At 39.3% G+C, this 24094-nt stretch overlaps 2 protein-coding genes across 4 annotated transcripts; one reads left to right on the top strand and one right to left on the bottom strand.

Annotated features, from left to right (window-relative positions):
- Positions 1-464: 464 nt before the first annotated feature.
- Positions 465-16977, bottom strand: ikbkg (inhibitor of nuclear factor kappa B kinase regulatory subunit gamma). 3 transcript variants are annotated; one of them, XM_008412880.2, is made up of 16 exons: positions 16622-16977; positions 15928-15946; positions 14754-14894; positions 13654-13919; positions 11628-11702; positions 10614-10799; positions 10175-10233; positions 9828-9875; positions 9283-9385; positions 5387-5502; positions 5159-5311; positions 4991-5063; positions 4782-4916; positions 4158-4294; positions 3286-3362; positions 465-2701 (listed from the first exon to the last, which is right to left on the bottom strand). In XM_008412880.2, the coding sequence occupies exons 3-16, from the start codon at positions 14890-14892 to the stop codon at positions 2532-2534; spliced, it is 1737 nt and encodes a 578-aa protein (XP_008411102.2). In that variant the 5' UTR covers positions 14893-14894; positions 15928-15946; positions 16622-16977; the 3' UTR covers positions 465-2531. The 3 variants fall into 3 exon arrangements, with proteins under 3 accessions (XP_008411102.2, XP_008411101.2, XP_008411103.2); XM_008412879.2 differs by lacking the exon at positions 15928-15946 and having other exon boundaries at positions 16622-16976; XM_008412881.3 differs by lacking the exons at positions 9828-9875; positions 15928-15946 and having other exon boundaries at positions 16622-16976.
- Positions 16978-18871: 1894 nt separating this feature from the next.
- tmed4 (transmembrane p24 trafficking protein 4) lies at positions 18872-24042 on the top strand. Its single transcript, XM_008412878.3, has 5 exons — positions 18872-19090; positions 20628-20728; positions 20815-20940; positions 21301-21447; positions 21546-24042. Exons 1-5 carry the CDS (start codon positions 18952-18954, stop codon positions 21693-21695), a joined length of 663 nt encoding a protein of 220 aa, XP_008411100.2. The 5' UTR covers positions 18872-18951; the 3' UTR covers positions 21696-24042.
- The last annotated feature ends 52 nt before the right edge of the window (positions 24043-24094 follow it).

The following is a 24094-nucleotide window of genomic DNA, read 5'->3' as shown; positions in this document are numbered from 1 at the left end:
CTTTAAAATAAAAAGTTAGAAAACACAGTTGTATTTAAAACTTTTAAGTGTGGTAAACTACATTTGCGCGTTATCTTGTATCATAGCCAAATTTTATAATAAAGGTAGAGTTGGTAATAAAACAAGGCAGAGGGTCTTTTATTTTGAAATTAAACAGGAATTTCTGCCTCCAGGTTGAGCCGGAAAAAAAAATCGAAGCGCGTGTGTCGCAGAAGAGGACGGTTAAGCTGTACCATCAGTCCAGCGGGTCCGGAGACATCCTTTTCTTCAATTCGTTGCATTTTAAAGAAACATTTTAATGCTGGTTATGCAATGTGGAAAACATTCCCAATTATTTAATTTACCTTTGGTACTTCTAAAGTATTTTTGAATGAAAACGTAAAACACCAGACTTCTACGACCCCTCAGAATCAACGTTAATGGTTTCTCCCGAGTGGCTCATTAAACTGTCACTAAAACACATAGACAATTGAATAAATGATTTATTTCGTGAATCCTTGCAACAAATTACAATTACAAAGAATATCCTCACAATACGAAAAAAAAATTACGTTTAATGTGCTTACATTCATACTGATAAATAGCAGGCGTCAAAAGATAAAGGATAAGACAGGATAAGGGGCACAGCAGGAGTTATGACGGGTTAAGGGTCAGGTTTAGCATCAGAGATAAAAGCAGCGGCACAGTCAAAACACAGGCACAGAACATAGAGAATGGCTACTTTTCTTTCCAACAAGAGTAAATCCATCTCTACTACATAATACATGTTTTGAGTTGATACAAAAAGCTACTTTTGCAACCAAAACATTTGAATATTCATTATCCTTTTAAAGCTCATCAGGTAAATCTACATGCATTTTCTTTTTAAAAAATTGTCACATTTTTAGTATTAGGTCCAATGAATACTGATATGTTGGATGATGATGTCAAAGTATACACATGTACTTCATAACATGTTTACTGTTCATTTGCACAAGAGACAAAATGGCGGAAAGGGGAAAGTTGAATCATGTAACAACAACAAAAAAAAAAACAGCAAGTGGTATCAGCAAATGACAGGGAGGGGTAAAAGGAAACAAAAGGACAGGTGTTGGCAGAAAAAAAAAACATGAGGAAAGACTGAGAGGTGTCAATAGAAACCGAATCCAGGAAACAGGAAAGGAAATACAATAAAAAATCTTCTAATTTAGCAAATGACCTTTTATTTGCCTCCACATACTTTCTCCTTATTCTAATATATTAGGGTTTTTACTTCAGGATCCAAAACGGGCTTAGGTCTTTTTATTTCTCCTTGTATGACAGAAAGTAAATAAGGTGCAATAACCAAATACATTTCTCCAGAGCTGGACACAGAAAGTACAATGGATCCTGAAAGTATTCACATCCCTTCTTTATTACCCACATTTCTTACCTTCGCAGAATGTCTACTGAAACCAACCTGAGTACAGGTCTCTCTTTTTAAAAAAATAAATAAATAAATCTACACAAAATAGTTTTTACAGATATTTGTTAATTTTTCAAAATAAACTGAAACATAAGTTTTCACACCTATTGTTTGATATTTTGGCAGCAGTTCCAACCTCCAGTTGTCTTGAGCATGTCTCTATAAACTTGTTTTTTTGGGGGGTAAAATGTCGTCCATTTCCAAATAACAAAGGGAACTCTCCTTTAAGATCTGTGATGATCCTTTTTCAAATGTTTTTTTATTTATTTATTTTTTATTTTTTTTTTGCTTTGACACAATTCAGTTCCAAAGATCTACAGATAATTCCTCCGAGTTTATTGCTTGGTTTCTGTAGCCCAGTAGCCCCCATCCAGCTATAAGGGGGGCTGGATGGGGACCCGGGTCTGGAGGTGCCAGGGAGGGAGGAATGGTTTCAAGTCGCTTAAATGTCTGATTATAGATGGAGAAAGTGCGCCCTCACCTGTTGAGAAAGGTGTATTTAATGTTAAAGTTACTTTCCCTCAATGGAATATATACTAGTCAGTCCCAATGGCTGTTTCACTCTCACAGTTTAGCTGATGTGCTTCCTGGGTAAAAATCAAAAGACAAATGACTCCCCCACCCTCACTCAACAGATTCCAGCAGCGCTGGTGATGCACGTAAGGGGCCCGGTGATTGGCCCCGCCTCCTGGCCCAACGCCGACTTGTTCCACTAGTGCTGTAGCCAAATGTGTTCCATTCCAAATCATGTTCAATCTTCTGAAGTGAGCACAGGGGAACTCCAATTTTGTTAAAAAAAACTCACCAATAATTAGACACTCAGTTCTGACTGCCATAGGAAGGAATGTGAATACTTATGTAACTATTATTTGTAATTTAAAAAAATTATTAACATATGTCTGAAAACATGTTGTCTAGCAATAGTACAAACAAAACCTTACCCAGGTGGGTTTTAGAGTTGGTCTGCAACATGCAAAATTTTTTAGAAACAAAGGGATGTGAATACTTTCTGGATGACCAGTAAATATACTACGTGTGTGTGTGCGTGTTGGCATTGTGGTGCATTGAACTACGCTTGCCCACTGCATTACTGTATACAGTCCATGACGTGTATCTGCAGTGTGTCCATATCTGGAGCCAGGTAGTTGCACTTCGGACAGCATAAATCAGGCAGATCTGCAGCTGCAGGATCGATGACCGGTGCCAAAACGTGGTTCCGGTTCGGTGGCACAGTGTTGAAGCCAACACCGGGAAACCCTACCATTGCAGCAGAGAAGAACATCTTAACACAGCTGAGACTCATTTAGGAGTTCCTAAACATACAATGTCAGAAAAACAATTTGTTTTCTCAAAACTCCTTTTTCACACATGTGCAAATCTGGAAATGCTAAAATAAAATTCCAGACTGGACAGGATCTCTGCTGACCACAACCTACTGGCACACATCAAGATTTTCAGAGTAAGTCCTTCCAGGATGTTGGGGATTTTTTGAGATTGTTGCAGCATAACATCACTAATTGTACTGCACCTTTTTTAAAAAACTTGCAGTTTAAGATTAACTTTATTTTTTAAAGCTTTTTTTTGCCACAAAATTGTCTTATGAAAAAGTTGAAATTACTGCATATAACCTTTCCCACAAAAGTTCAGTAACAAATGTTATTGCACTTCAAATAGTCCAAAAAGTTGAAAACTACCCACAAAATGTTAACTGAGACGCATTCAATTAGAACCCATTCTGAAAATTCTTTATTTCTTAATGTCTAAAGTCTCTGGATTCCCTCTGACTGTACAAGGCTGTTGAAAGCTGTAGGATTCTGTGTGTGTGTGTGTGTGTGTTGTACCTTGCTGAGGGGGAATGTGAGTGGGCCGTGCAGGAAAATCATCCATGTGTTTCAGCTTCATTTGCTCCAAACGTGCACTGAAACAGAGGTGATTAGTTAGACCCTTGAATAAATAATAATGAAAAAAGATCAATTTATTTTTGCTGCATACTAAAAAAACATCTGGTTTTGACAATAGGGGACTCCCATTTTACTTTGAATTTTTGGCACATATGTAGGTAACTACAAATATGGACGCGTCAAAGAAGTGCAAGAACCCATAGAGATTTATTACAACTGAAGATGAAAAACAAATTATGCTGTCCATGAACTGAAGATCATAATTGACAACCTTGAGCAATCTTCGACTGAGTGTCTTCAGTCAGCAACTTATGGAGACCGTTCCTAACAACAGACTGGGTAAACATTTACAGTACGAGTTACAGTATATTATTTCCCTTTGGGATTATTAAAGTACTTAGAATCAAAACTGAATTAAATTGAAGATTCTTCATTTACAGTGCAGACCCACCTAAGTTTTAATTCCCAGACAGATAGAAATCTAAGTTTGACTCTTTCAAAACATTTTTAAACTGAGATTCTGAGCTATTGAGGTAGGAATTGTTTCATCTTGGACTGTGGTATTGTCAAAGCTGGGTTCTGTGCAGATCCAGACCGAGGTGATTTTCCACGTGAGGTTTCAGCCTCAGACGGTACCAAAAAACCTCGCTTGTTTGACAACACCTGTACTTAAGCCGAAGCAGTTGAAGTAGCATTTGATAAGCAGCTCTGCTCCGAGTTGTGACCACCACAGATTTCCACTCCTCCTGAGAAGCATGTCCAAATATACAGCACATTAATATTAACACGGATCCTGATGAATGTGTGGTTACCGTGCTGTGAGCTCGTGCTTCAACCGTTCCATCTCAGCCAGAGCCTGAGTGAACTGTTCTTGCAGCTCCTCCTTCTTCTGGTTCAGCTTCTCTCTTGCTTCTCGCTCTGCCAGAAAATCTGCCTTGTAGATCTCAGCCTGGCACAAACGCAAACAGGGAGCAAGGTGATGTGTTTATGCTTTACAAAAAAATCAAATAAAATCTGTTTACATTTTTAAGATGATAAATGCGTTATCATAACTTTTGTTTTTTAAACTGAACATGTTCTTTCCCAACTTGTACAGTGTGAAAGAATCTTTGATCTTCTCATTTAGAGAATCTCCACTTCCTTGCCGATTCATGTGGCTTGATGATTTTTTTAACGGATGGCCTCTGAAAAGCATCTCTCTTCATCTTTTCTGACAATCCTACAGCTGCTGTTGTAGCTTGTTACAAATGTTGAAGAATACAAATACAAATATTTGCATAAAACAAATCCAGTTTTACGTTTCCTCTAGTAGAACAACTGACCAACTGCTGAAATGTTGTAAGTGTAGCAGACAGAGAGAGAGCCGTGATTAAAATCAGCAGATATTGCCAGAAATCCACAGACTACGAAGACATGAGCATCGGTTTGGACTTTACCTGTGCTGTGAGGACAGGGACAGTTTCCAGCGAGCCTTTCTGCTGCTCCACCTCCTCCTTTAGTTTATCGATCAGGTCCTGCTTGATGGCCAGCGCCCGCTCCGCCTCCTCTAGCTTGCTGCTAAGGTCTCCTCCCTGCAGCGATATACAGAGCCCGACGTTAGAACAGCAACGCCGGTGAGGGTGAAGGCGTCTGAGTGTGTTTTTACCTCGCTCTTCAGTTTGGAATCATAGTCTCTGAACAGACATGTGTAGGCATGCTGCAACTGTGACAGCTTTTTCCTGATAAGAGCAGAACAAAAGGGATTTTAAAACACACTTTGTCTTTCCAAACATTCTAAGTATTTTGATCAAGTGGAACGGTGTGCTGAACTCACTTCTCCTCTGTGACCACGTGCCTCTCTGACTTCAGCGCGCTCTCCAGGCTCTGCACCTGCAGCAGCAGCTTGTCATTGGCCACATGATGCTGCTTCCTCTGCTGCTCCAGCTCCCGCTCCGCCGCCTGCAGGGCCTTCACCTTGCTGACCAGCCTAAACGCAGAAACGACAAACGGCTCGTGACAAACGGACCGGACACGACCTCGCCTTTACGACGGGACGACTCACTTCTCCTCCAGCATTTTGCGCTCGTCGTCGCTCTTCTGCAGGAGGATCTGCCTCTCGTTCAGTTCGCCCAACAGCGACGTCGCCTGAGCTTTCAGAGCCTCACAGTCCTTGGCCAACTGGTGGCATGCAAATAGAAGAAAATAAGCTTTAAATATGCACTCACAGATAAAGGCAGGCAAAAAGGAATTGAGTGATTAAGCTATAATGACGTAGATAAGTTGGTAGATGATTTTCAGTGCAAACTTTCAGATATCATTGCCCCCATTAAAGTGAAAGTTGTGACTGGTAGAAAGAAATCTCCATGGAGAAATGCACAAACAGTTCAATCTGCAAGACAACTCTGCCGTAGGGCCGAACGGAAATGGCGTGAAACTCAACTGCACGTTTATTATGACATCTACAAAGAAAGACTACGTAACTATCACACAACACTAAAACATGCAAGAGAGGCTTTCTTTGCAGATGTCATAAACAAAACCATTAACAATGCTCGAGCTTTATTTGCTACTGTTGACAGGCTAAGAAAGCCCCCTACGACTTTGCCACCTGAATTTCAATCTAATGCCGCCTGCAACAAGTTCTCCAGTTTCTTTTCAGAGAAAATTCAAAAGATCAGAGGATTAATCTGCACATCCACTCCAAAGACAGTACTAATGCTGTGCCCAAACAAAACAAATGCAGGAAAATGACCCAATTTCAACTACTAAATTATAAAACCCTAGAAGAAATTATAAGTCAATTAAGCTCCAGTTCCTGCTGTCAGGATGTCCTACCCACACATTTCTTTAAGAAAGTCCTGCCTGTTGTTGCTAATGATCTGATCCAAATAGTAAACTCATCGCTCTCTTCAGGTGTTTTCCCCCAGGCTTTGAAAACAGCAGTTGTCAAACCACTGATAAAAAGGAACAATCTGGACAAATCCCTACTGCAGAATTACAGGCCGACCTCTGACCTCCCATTCATCAGCAAAATTATTGAAAAAGCTGTTTTTAAACAATTAAATAACTTCCTAACAATAATGAATCACTTTGACTCCTTCCAGTCTGGTGTTCGTGCTCACCACAGCACGGAGACTGGCCTAGTCAAAGTGTTTAATAATATCCATATAAATACAGACTGTGGGAGAACCACAGTGCTGGTTCTGTTGGACCTCAGTGCAGCTTTCGACACTGTTGACCACGACATTTTACTGAATCGACTGGAGAGTTGGGTCGGACTCTCCGGTCCAGTGCTCAACTGGTTTGAATCCTACATAAAGAACAGAGATTTCTTTGTTTCAATCGGAATCTTCTCATCAGAAAGGTCAAAGGTCACATGTGGGGTACCCCTAGGACCACTCTTATTCAATATTTATATGCTCCCACTGGCTCAGGTTATAACAGGAAATGGGATTAGCTACCATAACCATGCAGATGATACACAGCTCTACATCACGATGTCACCAGGTGACTCTGAACCCATCCAATCACTGAATAGATGCTTAGAACAGATAAATGTGTGGATGTGCCAAAACTTTCTCCAGCTGAATCGAAACAAAACTTAAGTTATTATCTTTGGACCTAAAGAGGAGCGAACCCGAATCAATTCACAGCTTCAGTTATTACAACTAAAAACCAGCGATCAGCCCGAAACCTGGGAGTAGTGATGAACTCTGACCTGAACCTTCAGAGCCACATTAAGACAGTCACAAAGTCGGCCTTCTATCACCTGAAGAACATCTCCAGGATTAGAGGACTTATGTCTCAGCACGATCTAGAGAAACTCATCCATGCATTTATCTTTAGCCGCATTGATTACTGCAACAGCGTCTTCACAGGTCTGACTAATAAATCAATCAAACAGCTGCAGCTGATCCAGAACGCTGCTGCTCGGGTTCTCACTAAAACCAGGAAGAAAGAGCACATAACACCAGTTTTAAAGTCCCTACACTGGCTCCCTGTAGCTCAAAGAATACTTTAAAATACTATTGTTAGTTTATAAATCACTGAACGGTTTAAGACCACAATGTATTAAAGATCTGTTATTGCTGTACCAACCGTCTAGACCCCTCAGATCTCCTGGTTCTGGTCTGCCCTGCATCCCCAGAACCAGAACCAAACGAGGGGAAGCAGCATTCAGTTTCTATGCACCTCAGATTTGGAACAAACTTCCAGAAAACTGTAAAACAGTTGAAACACTGGGTGCCTTTAAGTCTCAACTTAAAACCCACCTGTTTAGAGTTGCTTAGGGTTAGAGTGCAAGTTTTTGATGTCTTCGATGTTTTTAATGTTATCTTTACTTTTTATCTATTTATTAATTTCTTTTTATTTCTCTTTCTCACTGTTTACGTTTTAATGATGTAAAGCCCCCCGGAAAACGTCCCAGTTAAACGACGTTTAACTAAAGTCCCACGGGGTTTAGAGTCCCAGTTGACGGTGTTTCAACTAAAAACCTAGAGGTTGGAGTCCTTGCCAAACGGTGTTTTTGACTAAAGTCCCAGAGGGTTAGAGTCCCAGTTAAACGGCGTTTAACTGAAGTCCTAAAAGGGGTGCAGGTTTTAATGTTTTTATCTTTTTTTTCCAAAATCTCTCTTTCTCACTGTTTATTCAATGTCACATGCTGTTTTTATTTTAATTATGTAAAGCACTTTGAAATGCCTTGCTGCTGAAATGTGCTATACAAATAACATTTGATTGATTGATTGATTTGGATGTAATTTGGTAAACAAACATAGTTGTGGAAATAATTTGACTAAGAAGTGATTAGAGGGTTTCTGCAGGTTTCACCAACTCAAATGTCAGACTTTTTAGGACCAGTATGGATGAAATTTAAGACCTGTATCAAGAAAGAAAAGTACAAAAGTAAAATTGCAAATCAATTGTATGAGTTGACAACAGAAGCAAGTCAACGCTCAAGACAAACATCATCCAGCCAACTGCCAATAGATTTGCACTTACGGAAAAAGCTAGCTTAAGCGGTTATTACCGGTAGCTGCAACCACCTTGAGTCAAATAATATAATAATAAAAGATGTCTGCACCTGACTCCAAGTTTTGCGTAACAGTAAAGTCCCATCACAAAAAGAAAGCTACATAGAATATACAAGCTTAAATAGCCTTGCCAAAACAAAATTTAAGACATGTGGCTAATGACTTTTCAGACCAGGAACTGATGAATAACAGGCAGAGGAGATGTCTTGAAGATTTGTTAATTTATGTTATCCATTTTGCTGATTCTGCATTGACTTCTTTCCATCCAATTGTTTTGTTCTTTTGAAGGTCTGAAATAAACCTAAATGTATTTAAGGCCAATTTGTTTATTCTCTATTGAATTTAAGACATCTCAAGGTCTTCATTTTAATACATGAAATTGAGACTTTTTTAAGGATGCACAAACACCCTGGATTAGTCAAGAATGAGCACCAAAGGGCAAGATGGAGGCGACATGAGTAGAGGTTGCAGTGATATCAGTTTTCTGACGAATTGACGACCTTTAGAAACCCTAACCTGCCAATTCCGAGTATGACCAATACAGAGTTTTTTTTTGTCTGAAAAGTTGCCAAGTTGACAAAACTGGGGTGACTACTGTTAACGACACTTGGTGGGCCAGTCAGCCCTCTCTTCCTGCAGATCAAAAGGGGACAAGGGATTATTTTCAGACCTTTGTGGAGATAAGATTCACAAGTAAGTATTGGCTGATCTCCCAAAATTTAAGAAATTTGAGGCCAAATTTCGTTCTGCTCAACACAGAGCAGAACGATGAGACGGGTGGAGTTGCTCTTCCATCCCCTGCAGTTCCAGAGACTTGTATACTGGGTATTGTAAGATTGCCGACTGCTGTAGTTGGCAATCTTTAGATTAAATGACCCAATATAAATCTATGGTTTTAGTAAAAAATTTGCGAAGCCTTCTAGCAGACCTGGGCACAATCCTTGTCCTTTTGTTTGAGCAAAGCTTCTGTTCTGTCCCGTTGAGCAGAGCTCTTCTGCAGGTAATCCAGTTTCTCCTCCAGCTCCCGATACCTACAGCAGAAATGCACTAACATTAGAATTATGGTAATTGCATTATTATAGGCACAACTTTTGACATAAACTAGTCATTCTTGAACAATGAAGTTACAAACTTGAGTAAAATTGCTGATTAGTTATTCCATTTAACACTAATTTTCCTGAAATCAATGCATTTTTCGTTGAAAAAATAATTCCAAATAAAATATCTTTGAATTAAAAGATGCAGAAAATAATTAAGAATTATCTTCTTTGTTACCATGGAAAAAATCCTTTGTGGTTTGTTGGAATGGCATTAAAAAAAACCCCAAAGTGGATGAATAATACAGTGCAACACATCTGATCTACTCGTAAAACCCACAGGAAACAAAATGAGTTCAGATTTTGGAGACAGACAGACAGGCAAGCAGTGACACATGCAAAGGGAACAAAAAGCCACACAAAGCTGTAGGCTCACCTGCCCTGTGTGGCCTGAAGCTGCTCTGTGAGTTTAGCCAGACTAGAGCTGACAAAAGGAACCAAACAAGGCAAAAGAAGATAAGGAAGAGGAAGAGGTTTTGTTAAGCAGGAGGAAGGACAGAACTTTAATTAGAAGAGCAGAATAACCTGTAATAACAGTTATAACAGGGTACAGTGTGAGTTCATTTAGTAGAACCAAGGTAAGATTTTGGCTTAAGGTTAGTTTAGCACCGTTAGCTTAAGTGATCTTCTACCTGTGTGTGTGTGTGTGTGTGTGTGTGTGTGTGTGTGTGTGTGTGTGTGTGTGTGCGTGCGCGTGTGTGTGTGTGTGGGACTGAGTTTTACCAGTCAGAGGTGTGCTGAGCCTCTGAGCGAAGCTGAACAGCTTCCTCATTACTGCTCGTCTGCAAAACATGAAAACAATCCTTCAGGCCACAAAACAAATAAAAATAAATAAAAAAAATAAATAAAAACACAATTCCTAAAAAGATTACTAAAGACTGAACCAGCTGGGAATGTTTTTCAAAAACATTGTTTGTGGTGCTATGATGTTACAGCCATACAGTTGCCTAAAAAATAATGAACAGTTTATTCTAAATCATAATTTTCATCGTCATCACAATAACACCTCAACATGTCATGATCAAATTTTAAATCCATTTCACCCACTTATAAGAATTATTTTATTTTCTATGTTTCACGGTTGTATCTGAAATTCATACATGCGACTTCATGTCTACTTGTATGTTAGCGGACAGGAAGTGAAGTTAGCATAGCGTGCTACCTGTGTATGGAACAGTTTAACCCGCAGGTGCTCAATGCATCGATGCTGTCGCTCTAACACTTCTTTTCCCTCGTCCCGTTCCCTCTTTAACTCTTCATTTTTCCTTCTCATCTCTCTCATCTCTTCCTCTGTTTTTTCTTTGTGGCTCTTCAGCAGTTGCAGGAACTCATTGGCACCCTCTGCAGGCTGGAGAGACAGAGATGCGATGGTAATAGAAGCAAGTGACTTTGCTGCGATATTTAATGACGTTTGAGACAGAGAAAATGTTATTAAAATCGGAATTAGCAGATCAGTCTTTTTAAAGATCTGTGATTGGTCACAAAACTGCAATCAGTACACCCCTGGCTGGCAGCTTAGCGTTATCTCAGCAATTGATGCCCAAAAAGTAGGGGTGCGCAGATAAATGAGCCACAATTTCCTTAATTTTGCAAAATCAGTGATTGCTCGATACTTAAATGTGAAGCGATCTTATCTACCTCTACAAAGATCTACAAACCATCCACTGTCCTAATTTGCTCTACTGTGAGAGGTTTGACTGATAAGACAAACAAGGTCATGTCTGCATGTGCAAGGTTAACAATAGTCAATAGTCAACAAGTCTTACCAACTCAGCAACTTTGTTGCTGTATTTAGCTACTTTTCATACAAAAAATGTTATTGAGACTTAACCTCTTTCTGTGACATCAGTCACAGTTTGTTTCTTAATTAGTTCCCAATTAAGAAACAAACAAACTGCCTAATGTTGGTCTGTGTCCAGACCAAATGGCCTTTGTTGATCCTCTCATTATGACACTATAAAATCTATAATGCTCATTTGATTTTCTGGTTCTTTCTTTGTAAGATTTATTACTATTTTTGTGTGACGCTTTGTGACACGTGTTTGAAGACAAATGTTGTAAAGTTGTTATAACTGATTTATAGGTTTTTATTTGACAATTCTCCCTTAAAACGATGTGAACATTTTCGACACAAGATACGTGAGGCGAAATGGAACAAACGAAAGAAACACTCTACCAGGCTGCGATGTGGTGTGGTTTGTGTCTGCTGCTCCGTTTCTTCAACTCTTTTCCTCTCCCACTGGTCTAAAGTCTGAAAGACAAAACATAAAAACACCACTTGATAAAAAAAAACTAGAATTCAGTTTCTTCAGACTCATAACTCTACAGTACATGTGTCTAAAATTCTAGATTGAGTTTAGGGATGCACCGATTCATTTTTTTTCAGACCGATATCAATATCTGGGGTTCAGTATCAGCCGATACCGATCCAGTACAGAAATACAGTGCTGAACATTTCTTTCTTTTGTTTTTTTTAAATTACGGACATAACTGTATTGAATTACACATTTATTTGATAACTCTGCACCACATACTAAACTCTTCATACTGAATTCTAAATGTAATGTGAAATAAATAGAGCTCTTGTGTCTATTGGTTTGCTGTAACTGATATATAAGCAATCAATTAATTGCACAATAAATTAAAATAAGTTGAATAATTTCCATTCTGATGATTAATATTTTTTGAAAGGAAATTTTGTTTGAAGAGATTCAATAATCCATTTTTAATTATTGTTTCAGTTGTTTGTGGTTTTTAATTTTCTTTTTACTTGTTGTTTTCTTTCTTCATCATTGTACCATTATTATTTTATTAGATGAAAATAGAATCAACAGTTTTTTTCATTTATTGTAGTAATTTTTAGAACAAATTATTGTTCTGCAAAATTTTATATAGTGACAGACCGAGTGATATAAATGTAATTCCCTGGTCCCTTTGCATAATTTGTAGGATTTCATATTGCAGTTCCATATTGCAATAAATTTCTTTATTATTATATTTAGTGTTAAAAAATAAATAAATCACTATGTCCAATTACTTTTCAATTGACTTTTTAAGCAAATTATAGGGTTAACGTACTGAAATATCTATTTTTTGTTTTCACAAAATGAAGAATTCAGGACAGGGCTAGAGATGACAGAGATCACAGGAAAATCTAGTTTTGCAGCCGAGTTCCTGCAACGTTTTGTTTTAGAACTACTGGATCAGAAAAATACGAACTGCAGCCAGAAGGAAACAAAACATAACCGGTGCGATTGATGATTACTCCACAAATGTTCAAATGTTAACTTAAAGTTTACTCTTTAACAAAGAGAGATGATTACATGTGACAGTCACAGTGATTCATGTAAAAAGGCAGCAGCTCAATACAGAAGACCTTATAGTACTGTAAAGATTAACATAACAGACTTCATTAATATTGGGTGATCTGCCCATAATTACATGTGAAACCGATCTCATCTTCCTTCTCAGAGGTCTGAAAATCAGCCACTGTAGTTTGGAGAGTCACTCTGTAAATATTTCATTCATATTTGAGATCACTGTGTCATGTGCAGTTGAAACAAGTTTGTATTTTTTCAGGGTATGGTTCATTGCTTTTGAGTAAAATTAGATTGGGACATTGATGGTGCATTCGGACACCGTCAGGTGTTATAAGAACACAAACTTGTTTTAACTGCACATGACACAGTGATCTCGAATATGAATGACACATTTAGAGAGTCATCCTCCAAACTACCGGGGCTGATTTTCAGATTTCTAAGGACAAGTGAGAGACGTCGGTAAGGTGAAAATCAGTTTTAAGATCTGACTGGCTGAACAACCTGAACAACAGAGATAAAAGTGACGATTGCTGTGATTGTGAAGATCCAGACTGCGACGATTTAGTCAGGCTAAAGAACATAAGCAGTGAGCAATAAAGTGACCCATCTCTCATCATGGCAACACAACTGATAACAAAACAATATGCAGTCACCAAGGGAAGCATAAGAACCGCATATAAACAGCTTTCCAGGCACCATAGATGAAAATTAATCCAAATCTTGCATATTTAAAGAATGCAGTATTTCTTTTCATTTAGAAAACAAGTTGTGAATAAGCTTCCTCTTAATGTTATAAGACAACCAGAGTCTTGTTATGTGTGACAGCCTCTCTGAATGGTGGGAGGATGAAGGTGGAGCGACGTAAGTCTGCAGCACACCCACCTTTGGCTCATCCAGCGGGCCGTTCCGGGCAGGAAGCCCCGGTGACGCCTCCATCTGGGCCGAGCTGTAGCTGTGGTTGGACGACGAGCCTGGTCCGTTCACCATGCTCTGCAAAGAGTGGTTCTCCTGCGCCAGCCTCTCCACCAGCGCCCGGGCCTCCTGGAAACGACAGCTGAGGAATTCCCGCTCCTCCCTGGTCCGCCGCTGCCATCCCTCCATCTCTTCGCAGCGCTGACGCAGGGCCTGGTTGCTCCTCCGTAGAGCCTCTGGGGGACGGACAAGTACCAGCGTTCAGTCTACATCTTCTTCCGGCACAAACAATTACAAAAGCCACCTTTGACTCTACTACTATTAATAATCAGAAGACTTTGATATGGAACCGTAATGAGCTCGAGACAGATCCGGTTCAGTTCACTGGGTTGTTTATTTTTAGCTGCATCCAAGCATTTATCAAATTACAAACTTTTATAACTTTCTCACCATACAGCCAGAGACTTAAAGAGAAGCAGCAAAAGCAAATGAGCTGGATTAGCAGAGCTCGCTAACAACTGATGCTGTTGGTATGGAACATCATCTTTTCTTGTGTGGAAATTGAGCTGTTAGCATCTCACGAGATTGTTATACAGCACCAGTCTTCTGTCAGAGGCTGCTTTAGATTTATTGTAACACTAACTGCATAGATCCTCCCCAACCACAGAACCGCCATCCACAACGACTGAAGGACAGCTGGATGACAGGAGTTACAGCAGCTTTTAATTTCCCTTTCGGGATAAATACAGCATTTTGAATTTTAATTGAGTTGAATGACAAGATTTCACACTTTTCCTGCCTGGAATTTTTGGCAACTGTTGACTTCTCAACAAGAACAGTGTATAATGCTGTTCCTTTGCATTACACTGTAAAAAATGGCAACATCCACAAAAAAAAACAAAAAAAACTGTTGCAGCATAAACTATAAGAATGGATGGGAACAAGAGAACAAGATGAAGCTGACATGACAAATCGTGGAAATATCTTGGACCCAGAAAACTGCTTTTTTCATCATCAGTTTTTTTTTCTTTTTTTACAAACTCTTTTTATTTTTTTTAGTAAGTCAATACCTCGGAGCTGCTGGTTGTCGCCCAGCAGTCTGGTCACCACTTCATTGCCAGCGAGCTCTGGTGGGACCCTGAGGGTCCCTCCGCTGTCCTCTCCAGACATGTCCCACTGCATGGGGCCGTCCGGCTGTGGCTGCACCATCTCTACAGAGACAGAGGCAAAAGACAGGCTGATAAATATCCACAACTTAGGAAAGTATTACTACAGTGGAAGAAGTGCAGGTAAGGCAAAGTGCAAACGCCTCAATTCATTTGCTTATAAGAGGTTCCCCTCACTTTCAGTGCAATCTCTGTATATGTATGATTTAGAGAAACACGTACACCGTCCAACAGCTATAAAGAGTACACTCCTGGAACTTTTTCACATTTTGCATAGACTGCGATAGATCAATAATAAAGTAGTGCAAAATTGTAAAGTGGAAGAAAAAGGTCTTCACATTTTTAACAAACAAATCTGATTGTTTTTGTTTTGTTTTGTTTTGTTTTGTTTAGAGCTGGTATTCACCCTTCTTTTACTCAGATGCCCTCATATAAAATCCATTCTGAGCCTTCAGAGTCAGAGTCAGTTGGTTCACAACATTATGAAAGGCATCAGCCGGTTGCTTTTGAACTAAATTATTAAACATCCCTGGGATACGAGTAACTGATTCATAACCTGGATCAGTTCCAAGAGCCACTTGTAAATAGGAGGAGAAGCTGCTCCAATCAGAAGAGAGGCTGCTGCATACCTGGCTTAAATGAATGGGTGATTAACAGGTTTCTGTAGCAATTTGAAGCAAACTGAGGAGATTATGCAATCGCCCAATCAGTTGTGCTGAAGTGGGGAAAAATCTAAAACATGCAAGACAAGGACTGGGGTTATGGGGGGGTGATATGGATTTAGGATTTTATTGCGGTATTTTGTAGTACTATTGTAGTAACAAAGATTATGATAGAAAAAAAACTATTACTCATTTTATAGGTAACTGTTTGGATGTGACTGCAATACGCTGCATTTAATATATCATGTTTTTGAAATCACTGATATTTATTGATGCTCTCAAGAAAACAAACTGCAGAGAAAATAGCGAAAATAACATTTCTGAGCATACATACAATTTCATCTATTTTATTTACCATCAATAACTGAAATTCATCATCATAAATCAAAATTCTTATAGTGATAAGAAGTTCCCACCTCTAGTTTGGGAACGCTGCTGTAGATCAAAGGATGCGAGTTAGAACCTTCCAGAGTACATGTTATTTCAGAGAATCCGCAGCAACAATAGAAGATTTGTGTTCACTGAAGCGTCCCATTTAATCTGATTTTTTTTTTAATTTACCATAAATATGCAACAACCCCCCCACGATTAATATAGCCCTTGAGGGAAAATATATGTTCTCTCACTCAACAACTATTCAATTCATTATTCATAGGTTTCTGAGGCTGAGCACGTTTTCTGCAGATGAAGGTGGCCGAGTCTTACTTTCACTTTCATTTTAAATCTGACAGAAATCCCTTTAGTGGGAGAAAACCATCAAGCGAGCCTCTGTTTCAGATTGTTAGGATCTTTGGGAAAATGCCAAACGTCCCTTCCGTGTGAGCAGTTTAACCTGCTTACAGGTGAACAGGAGCGGGAAAAAACATGACCTCATCACTCAAGGTGCCTCTGCTGGGCTGAAACCAACTCCCATGCCACAAAATAATGTGGAAAAACCGTTCAAATAAATAAAACTGCATTATAAAAACACACCTCAGCGTACACGGTATCACCCAGGGACATAAACAAAACGTCTGACAGTTATATTAGGCTAACGTTAAACGTTAACGTCAAATGCAAAAGACTTTTACATATAACCAGGCGCATTTATAGTCACAAACCACATCTTACCTTTTCTTCTCTTTTAGTTTTGATACGAGGAAAGAAACAGCTAAGCTGTCACTAAGAAACTGCCCTTCACAGTTTATTTAGACAGCTGGCTAATAGCAGACAGCTAAGACCTAGCTAATTAGCTTGGTAAGCTAAAGTAGCAAACTGTCGGCAGGGCAAAGTAAGAAGTTCTTTTAAGCCAATATAAACGCCGGCCTAAATCAACGACCTAAGTATCTCCGGAGAGTCATTTTGTCCTGTTTTGTAACTTATTCCGAGTGCGTTGAAGGTTGACTGAAGAAATCTGACGATTCGGAGTGTTGTTAGCTGGAGAACGTGTAGGTATTTTACCCTGCGCGTTGACTGTCAGGTACAACTAGCTCTGAGTCATAGAGGATGTTTATGGATCCAAATACGCTGAGGTCACACGTCACCCACAGAGCATTCTGAGAGTTTCCAGAGAGGCGGTAGAAGGCATTAGTAAATATAACAAGCATTCGTGTCAAAAAATTATATGCATATATATATAAATATCAGACTACAGCCCAAACCTCTGACAAGCGCTTGGTCTGACCCTTGTCAGACCAAACAAGCCTGTGTGTGTGTGTGTGTGTGGTGTGTGTGTGTGTGTGTGTGTGTGTGTGTGTGTGTGGTCTGACACGTTTGTGTGTGCTTCAGTAAACTTGAAAAAATAGTACTATAATTTGTAAGTTTTTAAGGGTATATTGTCTCATTAGTCATTAGAGTGAAAGCTTAAAAGAAATTGAGTGATGAAAATGAAAATAAAGTGGTTATGATTCTCATGCATTTGAAACTGAAACACTTAACTTCGGTTTCAGAAATAGTTGAAGTCAAATCTGTCTGGTTATTCTGAAAACTAAACTGTAGTTCTTCGTAAATGAAATTCTTGTGATGTGAAAGCATCAAAGAAAATATAATGCTGAAAAAAATGCGTACCTCTTCCCACTTAATTTGTTTCAGTTTAGAGGCACAACATAGTTTTTTTTTTTTTTGTTTTGTTTTGTTTGTTGCAACAATCCAGAACCTGAATCTGGAAATGATGTTCCAGTCACTGTAACCTTGCTCTGGATGCAGCTGGTTGAGGTTTGTGCTTGTGGTTTGAGGTATTTGTTCTTGAAGGTGGAATTTCCAAGTTGCCACCCTGACGTCACAGGTCTCCGTTTGAGCTTGGAAAGTTAAAGGCTCCTTGTCAATTCAGAAAGGCTGCTGAGTGTTATGCAGGAAGTAATAGCTTCAGTTATGAACCAGCTTTGCAAACCTCTAAAGGTTTTGTGTCACATTGAATGAGTCACACAGATGTCTTATGAACTCTTTTGTGAACATGCTGCTACAAAATGCCAAGATTTATATCCTGAAGTGCAAACAACAAAGATGTGGACTGGAGACATGAGACTTGGAATCAAGTCAGACATCTGTCACAATTACATTACTTTGAATTCAACTTGGTGACGTAATGAAAGACTTTGTACTTTCACTCAAATAACTCATGACTTCACTTTGACATAATGGATTCTGAGATCAGGGTTGGTGAGGAACTTCAGACTTTCCAATTAATTTTCTGCATCCTGTTGAGGCATTTCAGGCATAGACAGAGGCTGGTTGCCTTCATGTAGCAGGGTAACTTTTCTCTACAAAGAGTATATCTGGTAACCTAATTGCATGATTGACTTTATGAAATTATTGCTTCTGGAATCAAAATAGACAGGTCACATTAATAAGATATGGACCTGTGTTTTGTTTGACCTTTGACCTTTTGGATTATTCGTATGGGTGAAACTTTTTGTTTTCAAACCTGGAACTCAAACATGTAAATGCAATAAATGCAATGTATGTTTTGTTTAGTAAATTGCCATTTAAGTATTCATTGAATAAACTACAGAACTCATGAAATCTATTTAAACCTTTGACATGTTTAAATATATCCTTGAAAATTTAGAAACATCCACATTGGATGTTTCTAAATTGAATTCAGATTTCTTCCCCCCAGAATTCTGAGTTTTGATCTCAGAAAACTAAAGACAAATTTCTGAGGGGAAAAAAAAGACAAAATCCAGAGGAAAAAGTCAGAATTCTAAGATTTGTCAGAAAAAAAAAATTCTGATATTAAAGTCAGAATTCTGAGAAAAAAGTTAAGACATAATATATATATATATTTTTTTTTTTACTGAAGTACTCTTCAGTAAAAAAAAGGGGGGACTTTTGCTTTATTAGACGAAAACATTGTGCCTGTCAGTTCAAGCCCAGGGCAGACAGCTCCCCAGCTAGCAGGAAATCCCCTTCCTTGTTCCGCAGGGGAAGCTGCTGATGTATGCTAAAGCGAAGGAGGTGACATGATGCGCTCCGTCCCAGCCGCTGCTGTTACTCTCCTGCTAGCCTGGATTTACCCCAGCTGTGGGCTGTACTTCCACATTGGAGAGACAGAGAAAAAATGCTTCATTGAGGAAATTCCCGACGAGACCATGGTCATCGGTAAGCTAGCAGCTGAGCTGGAGGCCAGCTAGCAGGCGGCGCAAACAGCTGCTCGTTGTAACGAAGATGCAGCATCAGACAAAGCTGGTTGGGCTGATTACGGTGATTCTGATGAAACGATGACATTTCTACTGTCCGTGAAATTTGCATCTCTCTGTGATGTAGCAGCTAACTGCATCACACACAAGTTTCATTCAATGTATAGTTGAAACAGACGTTTACGTACACCGAATAAAATGACACAATAAGAAGAAACGACCACCTTTTTTTCCTTACAAAATCAGTTTTGGTCTGATTTAACTTCAGACGGGTAAGAAAAGGAAGGTGAGGTCTTTTTTTTTCTGTCTATGTGAACGTCTGGGTGTTCAACTGTATATTCCACTTTACTCGTTGTTCAGGATCTGATTGAAAGTCTCATTAAGAGAAGGAGATGCAATCTGCTGAAGAGCAGCGACTGAAGGCCAGTTGTTGGGGTTTCACTTTAGTGTGACCTGAAGGAAGCAGCAGAAAGTCACTGTCGCACCATCACTGCCACGGTTAATCCTATCATCCACAACAGAGCTGGACTGGTGACACTTTAACCACAGAGAGAGGAGAATCCATAACCAGTGGTCAGAGGAATCCTCTAGATTGTTGGAAGTGGGGCTTTAAGCAGTCATCCATCTTAGCTGACAGACTTTTCTATAGATGCTTGTTGTCTGATCAGCAGCACGTATAATAAAAAGGCTTTAAATGGTTTCGAGCCGTGCCTACTGTAAATTTAAAGAGAATCTGTTGATGGTGCTAAAGGTTAAGGTGATGGCATGGAGGCCTTCCAATCGGAATTAAATGACATGTATGTAGAACGTCTCAGAGTGCAGTCTCGAAGAGTTTCACAGTAAAAAGTAACAAGAAGCAGCAAAAATAAGAGCGGCGTTAAGTTAAAGTGTCACAAATATTTTCAGACTAGATTTTTAATCTGCGGAGCAAAATAAAATAAAATGTATCCAGCTGATTTTTTTCATTCCTGCAGCATTGGAAATAAAGGGAAAAAAGATTTTTTTTTTACAAGTATTTTGAGAAAGTTTGAGAGTTTATACTCATAAAAAAACAAGCATAAAAGACCAAATGGAAAAATTTTTTATTGTGAAATCGTAAGTTAGCTACACAACACTTGGATCCTTTTTTTTCTTTGCCTGTTAACACTAAATAATTGAGCATTGGCTAACACATCCCAACTACTGATCTTCAAGTTTTAAAAACGTCTACTATTTAATGATAGGAAATATTTTCAAAAAAACTTCAAATACTAGAAATACCATCATGAACTTAAATTGATATTTTTGATGGAACATAGACACTAACTCGTCCCCTTCTGTACGTTCAGAGCAATGCTCAGTTTGTCTTATCCCTGAAGCTCACTCAAGGTCAATAAGAACGTAGTCAGTAATGGGAATCATTCAAATTTATTGATTTAAACCCAGAAATATACCATGTCCAAGTAACAAATTCACGCTACCGTCCCTTTAAGAGCTGTGGGCTGTTCTCTATCTGGCAGGAAAATACCGGACCCAGCTTTGGGACAAACAGGCCGGCTCCTTCCTCCCCTCCACCCCTGGCCTCGGGATGCACGTCGAGATCAAGGATCCAGACACGAAGGTGAGCTCAGAGCCAAGGTGTCGTCATGACACCCAGCATGTCACTCACCACGGCAACCCACAGCTCCTGGTCTTGGTGTGTTCCAGATCATCCTGTCCCGTCAGTACGGCTCCGAGGGCCGCTTCACGTTCACCTCCCACACTCCTGGAGAGCATCAGATCTGCCTGCACTCCAACTCCACCAAGATGGCTCTGTTCGCCGGAGGGAAGCTGGTAGGAACGTCGCCTCAGACAGACATGATGACGGTTTATTGACTGATTGGTATTTAATTAAAGAAACAGCTTCCATGTGGATGTTTTGTCTGTTTTTTTTTTGCTTAAAACTGTTAACTTTGAGTTGTATTTCATCAGCAAATTGGAAAAGCATTCAAATTACAACCTTAAACATTAATGTATTTTATTGGGATCTCAAACACAAACTAGTGCATAAATGCAACCTGGAAGAACAATAATGATTTTCAGCGTTTTTAGGAATAAAAACCAGAAGTTGAACCAGTAAGTCAGTACTGGCTGACAGACTGCTTTTTTCTCAGCCTTCTCACACCAATTAGTAACTCCTCTGTCATGTTGCAGCGAGTCCATTTGGAGATTCAGGTCGGAGAACACACCAACAACTACCCTGAAATCGCAGCGAAAGATAAGCTGACTGAGCTGCAGCTGCGAGTGAGACAGCTGCTGGACCAGGTGGAGCAGATCCAGAAGGAGCAAAGCTACCAGAGGGTCAGTTCAGAAAAAACAACAACAAAAAAAAAAACGTTTGAGATGTTTACCAGAGCTGCGTAAGCCTTGAGCTCACTGCACTGGTTTGTGTCTGGCAGTACCGGGAGGAGAGGTTCCGCATGACGAGCGAGAGCACCAACCAGCGCGTCCTCTGGTGGTCCATCGCTCAGACCTTCATCCTCATCGTCACCGGGATCTGGCAGATGAGGCACCTAAAAAGCTTCTTTGAAGCCAAGAAACTGGTTTAGAACGTTCCGGGAGACGAGAGAAACACGATGGACTAAAAGGAGGAGCAGACCCGGTCGGCAGCCGTATCCGGTACCAGTTGATCCACACACCAGTCCTGGGAAGCTTTTAGGTTTTACTTAGTAATGTTTTAGATTTTCTACGGAAACGCCGCATTCCAGGTACATTTCCACTCATGTTTAGTTTTTTTTTTTGTTTTTTTGGACCACACTGGACATTTTTTTGTTCTTTATGTGGGTTTTTACACTAAAGGATTTCTGTGAAAGACAGAGAATGTTAAAACTGTTACATGAAAATAACTTAAGTTTGGTTATTTAGTTTGCTGTGTTACCGTTTCGTAACTGCCTTCAGCTGTGTTCAACCTGATTTCCGACGTGTCCAAATATTATCCCGATACATGAACAGTTGGTTTGCAATTTCAGGACATTTTCATCTCTGTCGTTAATATTTCTTTAAGATAGGAGATGTCAGAGCTTGACCTGTTCAATTTGGTTTCCTGACCTGGAACCTTTCTGAAGCCTGTTTTGAGGTAATCAGTCCACCTTAAACATCCTGCTGACATCAGGGGCCATATGAGCTTTCAGAGCACAGAGCTGAGATAGTGGAACCAAAGGGGCGTGGTCTGTAGCGGTTCATGGAGCTGTGTCCCATATAAGACGTGTGGAACCTTTTCCGTATGGTTTGTCGTCATGGAAGCCCTCTGACGGTATGATCAGTACAGGTCACATTGTTTATTGGGTGAAAGGAGCTTAACTGTGTAAAAAATAAATAAATAAAATGATTACATTGGTTTAAAACTAACAAAAAACATGTAACCAATTAAAGTCCTACAAGAAAATTGACTTTAGATTTCGGCTGCAGCCTGTCATTACGTACGACAAAATGTATTTTGATTCCTCTCAATTTTGCTCGAATTTAAACACCAATCAGTCACAACGTTGTGACCAGAAGCTCAAATAATCTGTCCAAAAACAGCTTTTAGCAGTTGAGGTTTTAACTAGGACCATCTGGAGGTTTCCCGGGGTGATTCATCCTGGAATGTCGGCGACACGTTCTTCGTGTCTCTGCAGAGGCCATAAAGGCTGCATGTCCATCTCAGACTTTAGGTGCTTTCAAAAGAAGTGTCGGATGAAGCCATACACCAGAACATGTAGTAACCGATTAAAGGGACAGAATTCTCCAGTGATTGGACTAGACCATATAAGTGTACTTGAATTTTAGAATGTTAGAGCAAGCCCTTCTTTCTCTCTTTTTGTTATTTTTTTATCCTGGATCTCACGCATGATATGAACATTTATCAGTTTGTTGACACATTCGGAGGCAGGAAGTGGTTGATATAGAGATCTAGGTAAAAGTTTTTATAACACTTTCTATTTCTTGATTAAAATTAAATTTAAAAAAAACAACTCATAAAGTAATTGTAGAGTAAACGTTTTAGCCGATGTGTTTCACTCGTACTACAACACACAAGTTCATGATTGTTGGTTTAGGTATTGAATGTTTTTTTGGTGGTTGTGCAGTTTTGCTTTTTCCTTTTACTAAAAGTATTTTGGGCTTAAACTGTTCAGTCACCATCAGTATTTTTTTTTTTCCCCACCAGTCCAGGTTTCTCTGCTGTTTTCATCATTCCAGTGGCAGATACGGAGTGGTGTCAACATTTTCTTTCCAGGAAATAATTTTTAAAAAATTATTTATGATATATATATATGTATACATACATACATACATTTTCTTACCCTTTTAACACTATTAAATAAAAAAAGCCAAATCGCTGCTTTAGTTAAACACTCCACTATTCTGCACTGCCTCATCATTATCGTCACATGACCAAACAAATACCACAACATCCCTCCTACCGCTATTTTAAAAAAATTATGGTAAAATAGCCGCTACCCATGTTGACTCTGCCCTGCTCTCAAGTGCTTAGTCAAAGTTTCGGTTCATGGAAGTATGGTGGGGGAAAAAAATGTAAACATTTGGTTTTGCTGGTACTTTATGCTTACAGCTGCACTAAAGTCTTATAAATGTGAAATAGGGAGTGAATCTAAAGGTTTTCCTCCAGGTTGTTTAAGGTTTTAGCTCACAGACTGTTTTCTGCAGGCTGGCTGATAGACTGCTGTTTCATCAGATTTTATTTATTTAGCAGTTACAAAACGCCAGGTTTGCCATTTTGGGAGCCGATTTGTCAATCCAGGGCAAATCGGCTCGAAATATCCAGGAGTTGAAATATCATATGGTAATAACTCATAAAAGAAGACGTCAGTTCTAAAAATTGTTTTTCAATATGTTTAATTTAAATTTGATCTGGATTTCATCCTGAAATGCTTAATAAAGAAACTTTGTCCAAAAGATGTCCATGTCTTACGCTTAATATGCCACTTTTTCCCCCCTGCAAAAGGAA

Source organism: Poecilia reticulata, chromosome 7 (genome assembly GCF_904066995.2).
Source record: "Poecilia reticulata chromosome 7, P_reticulata-male-v2, whole genome shotgun sequence".
NCBI classification, from domain to species: domain Eukaryota; kingdom Metazoa; phylum Chordata; class Actinopteri; order Cyprinodontiformes; family Poeciliidae; genus Poecilia; species Poecilia reticulata.
This window is presented reverse-complemented; position numbering and strand designations above follow the sequence as displayed.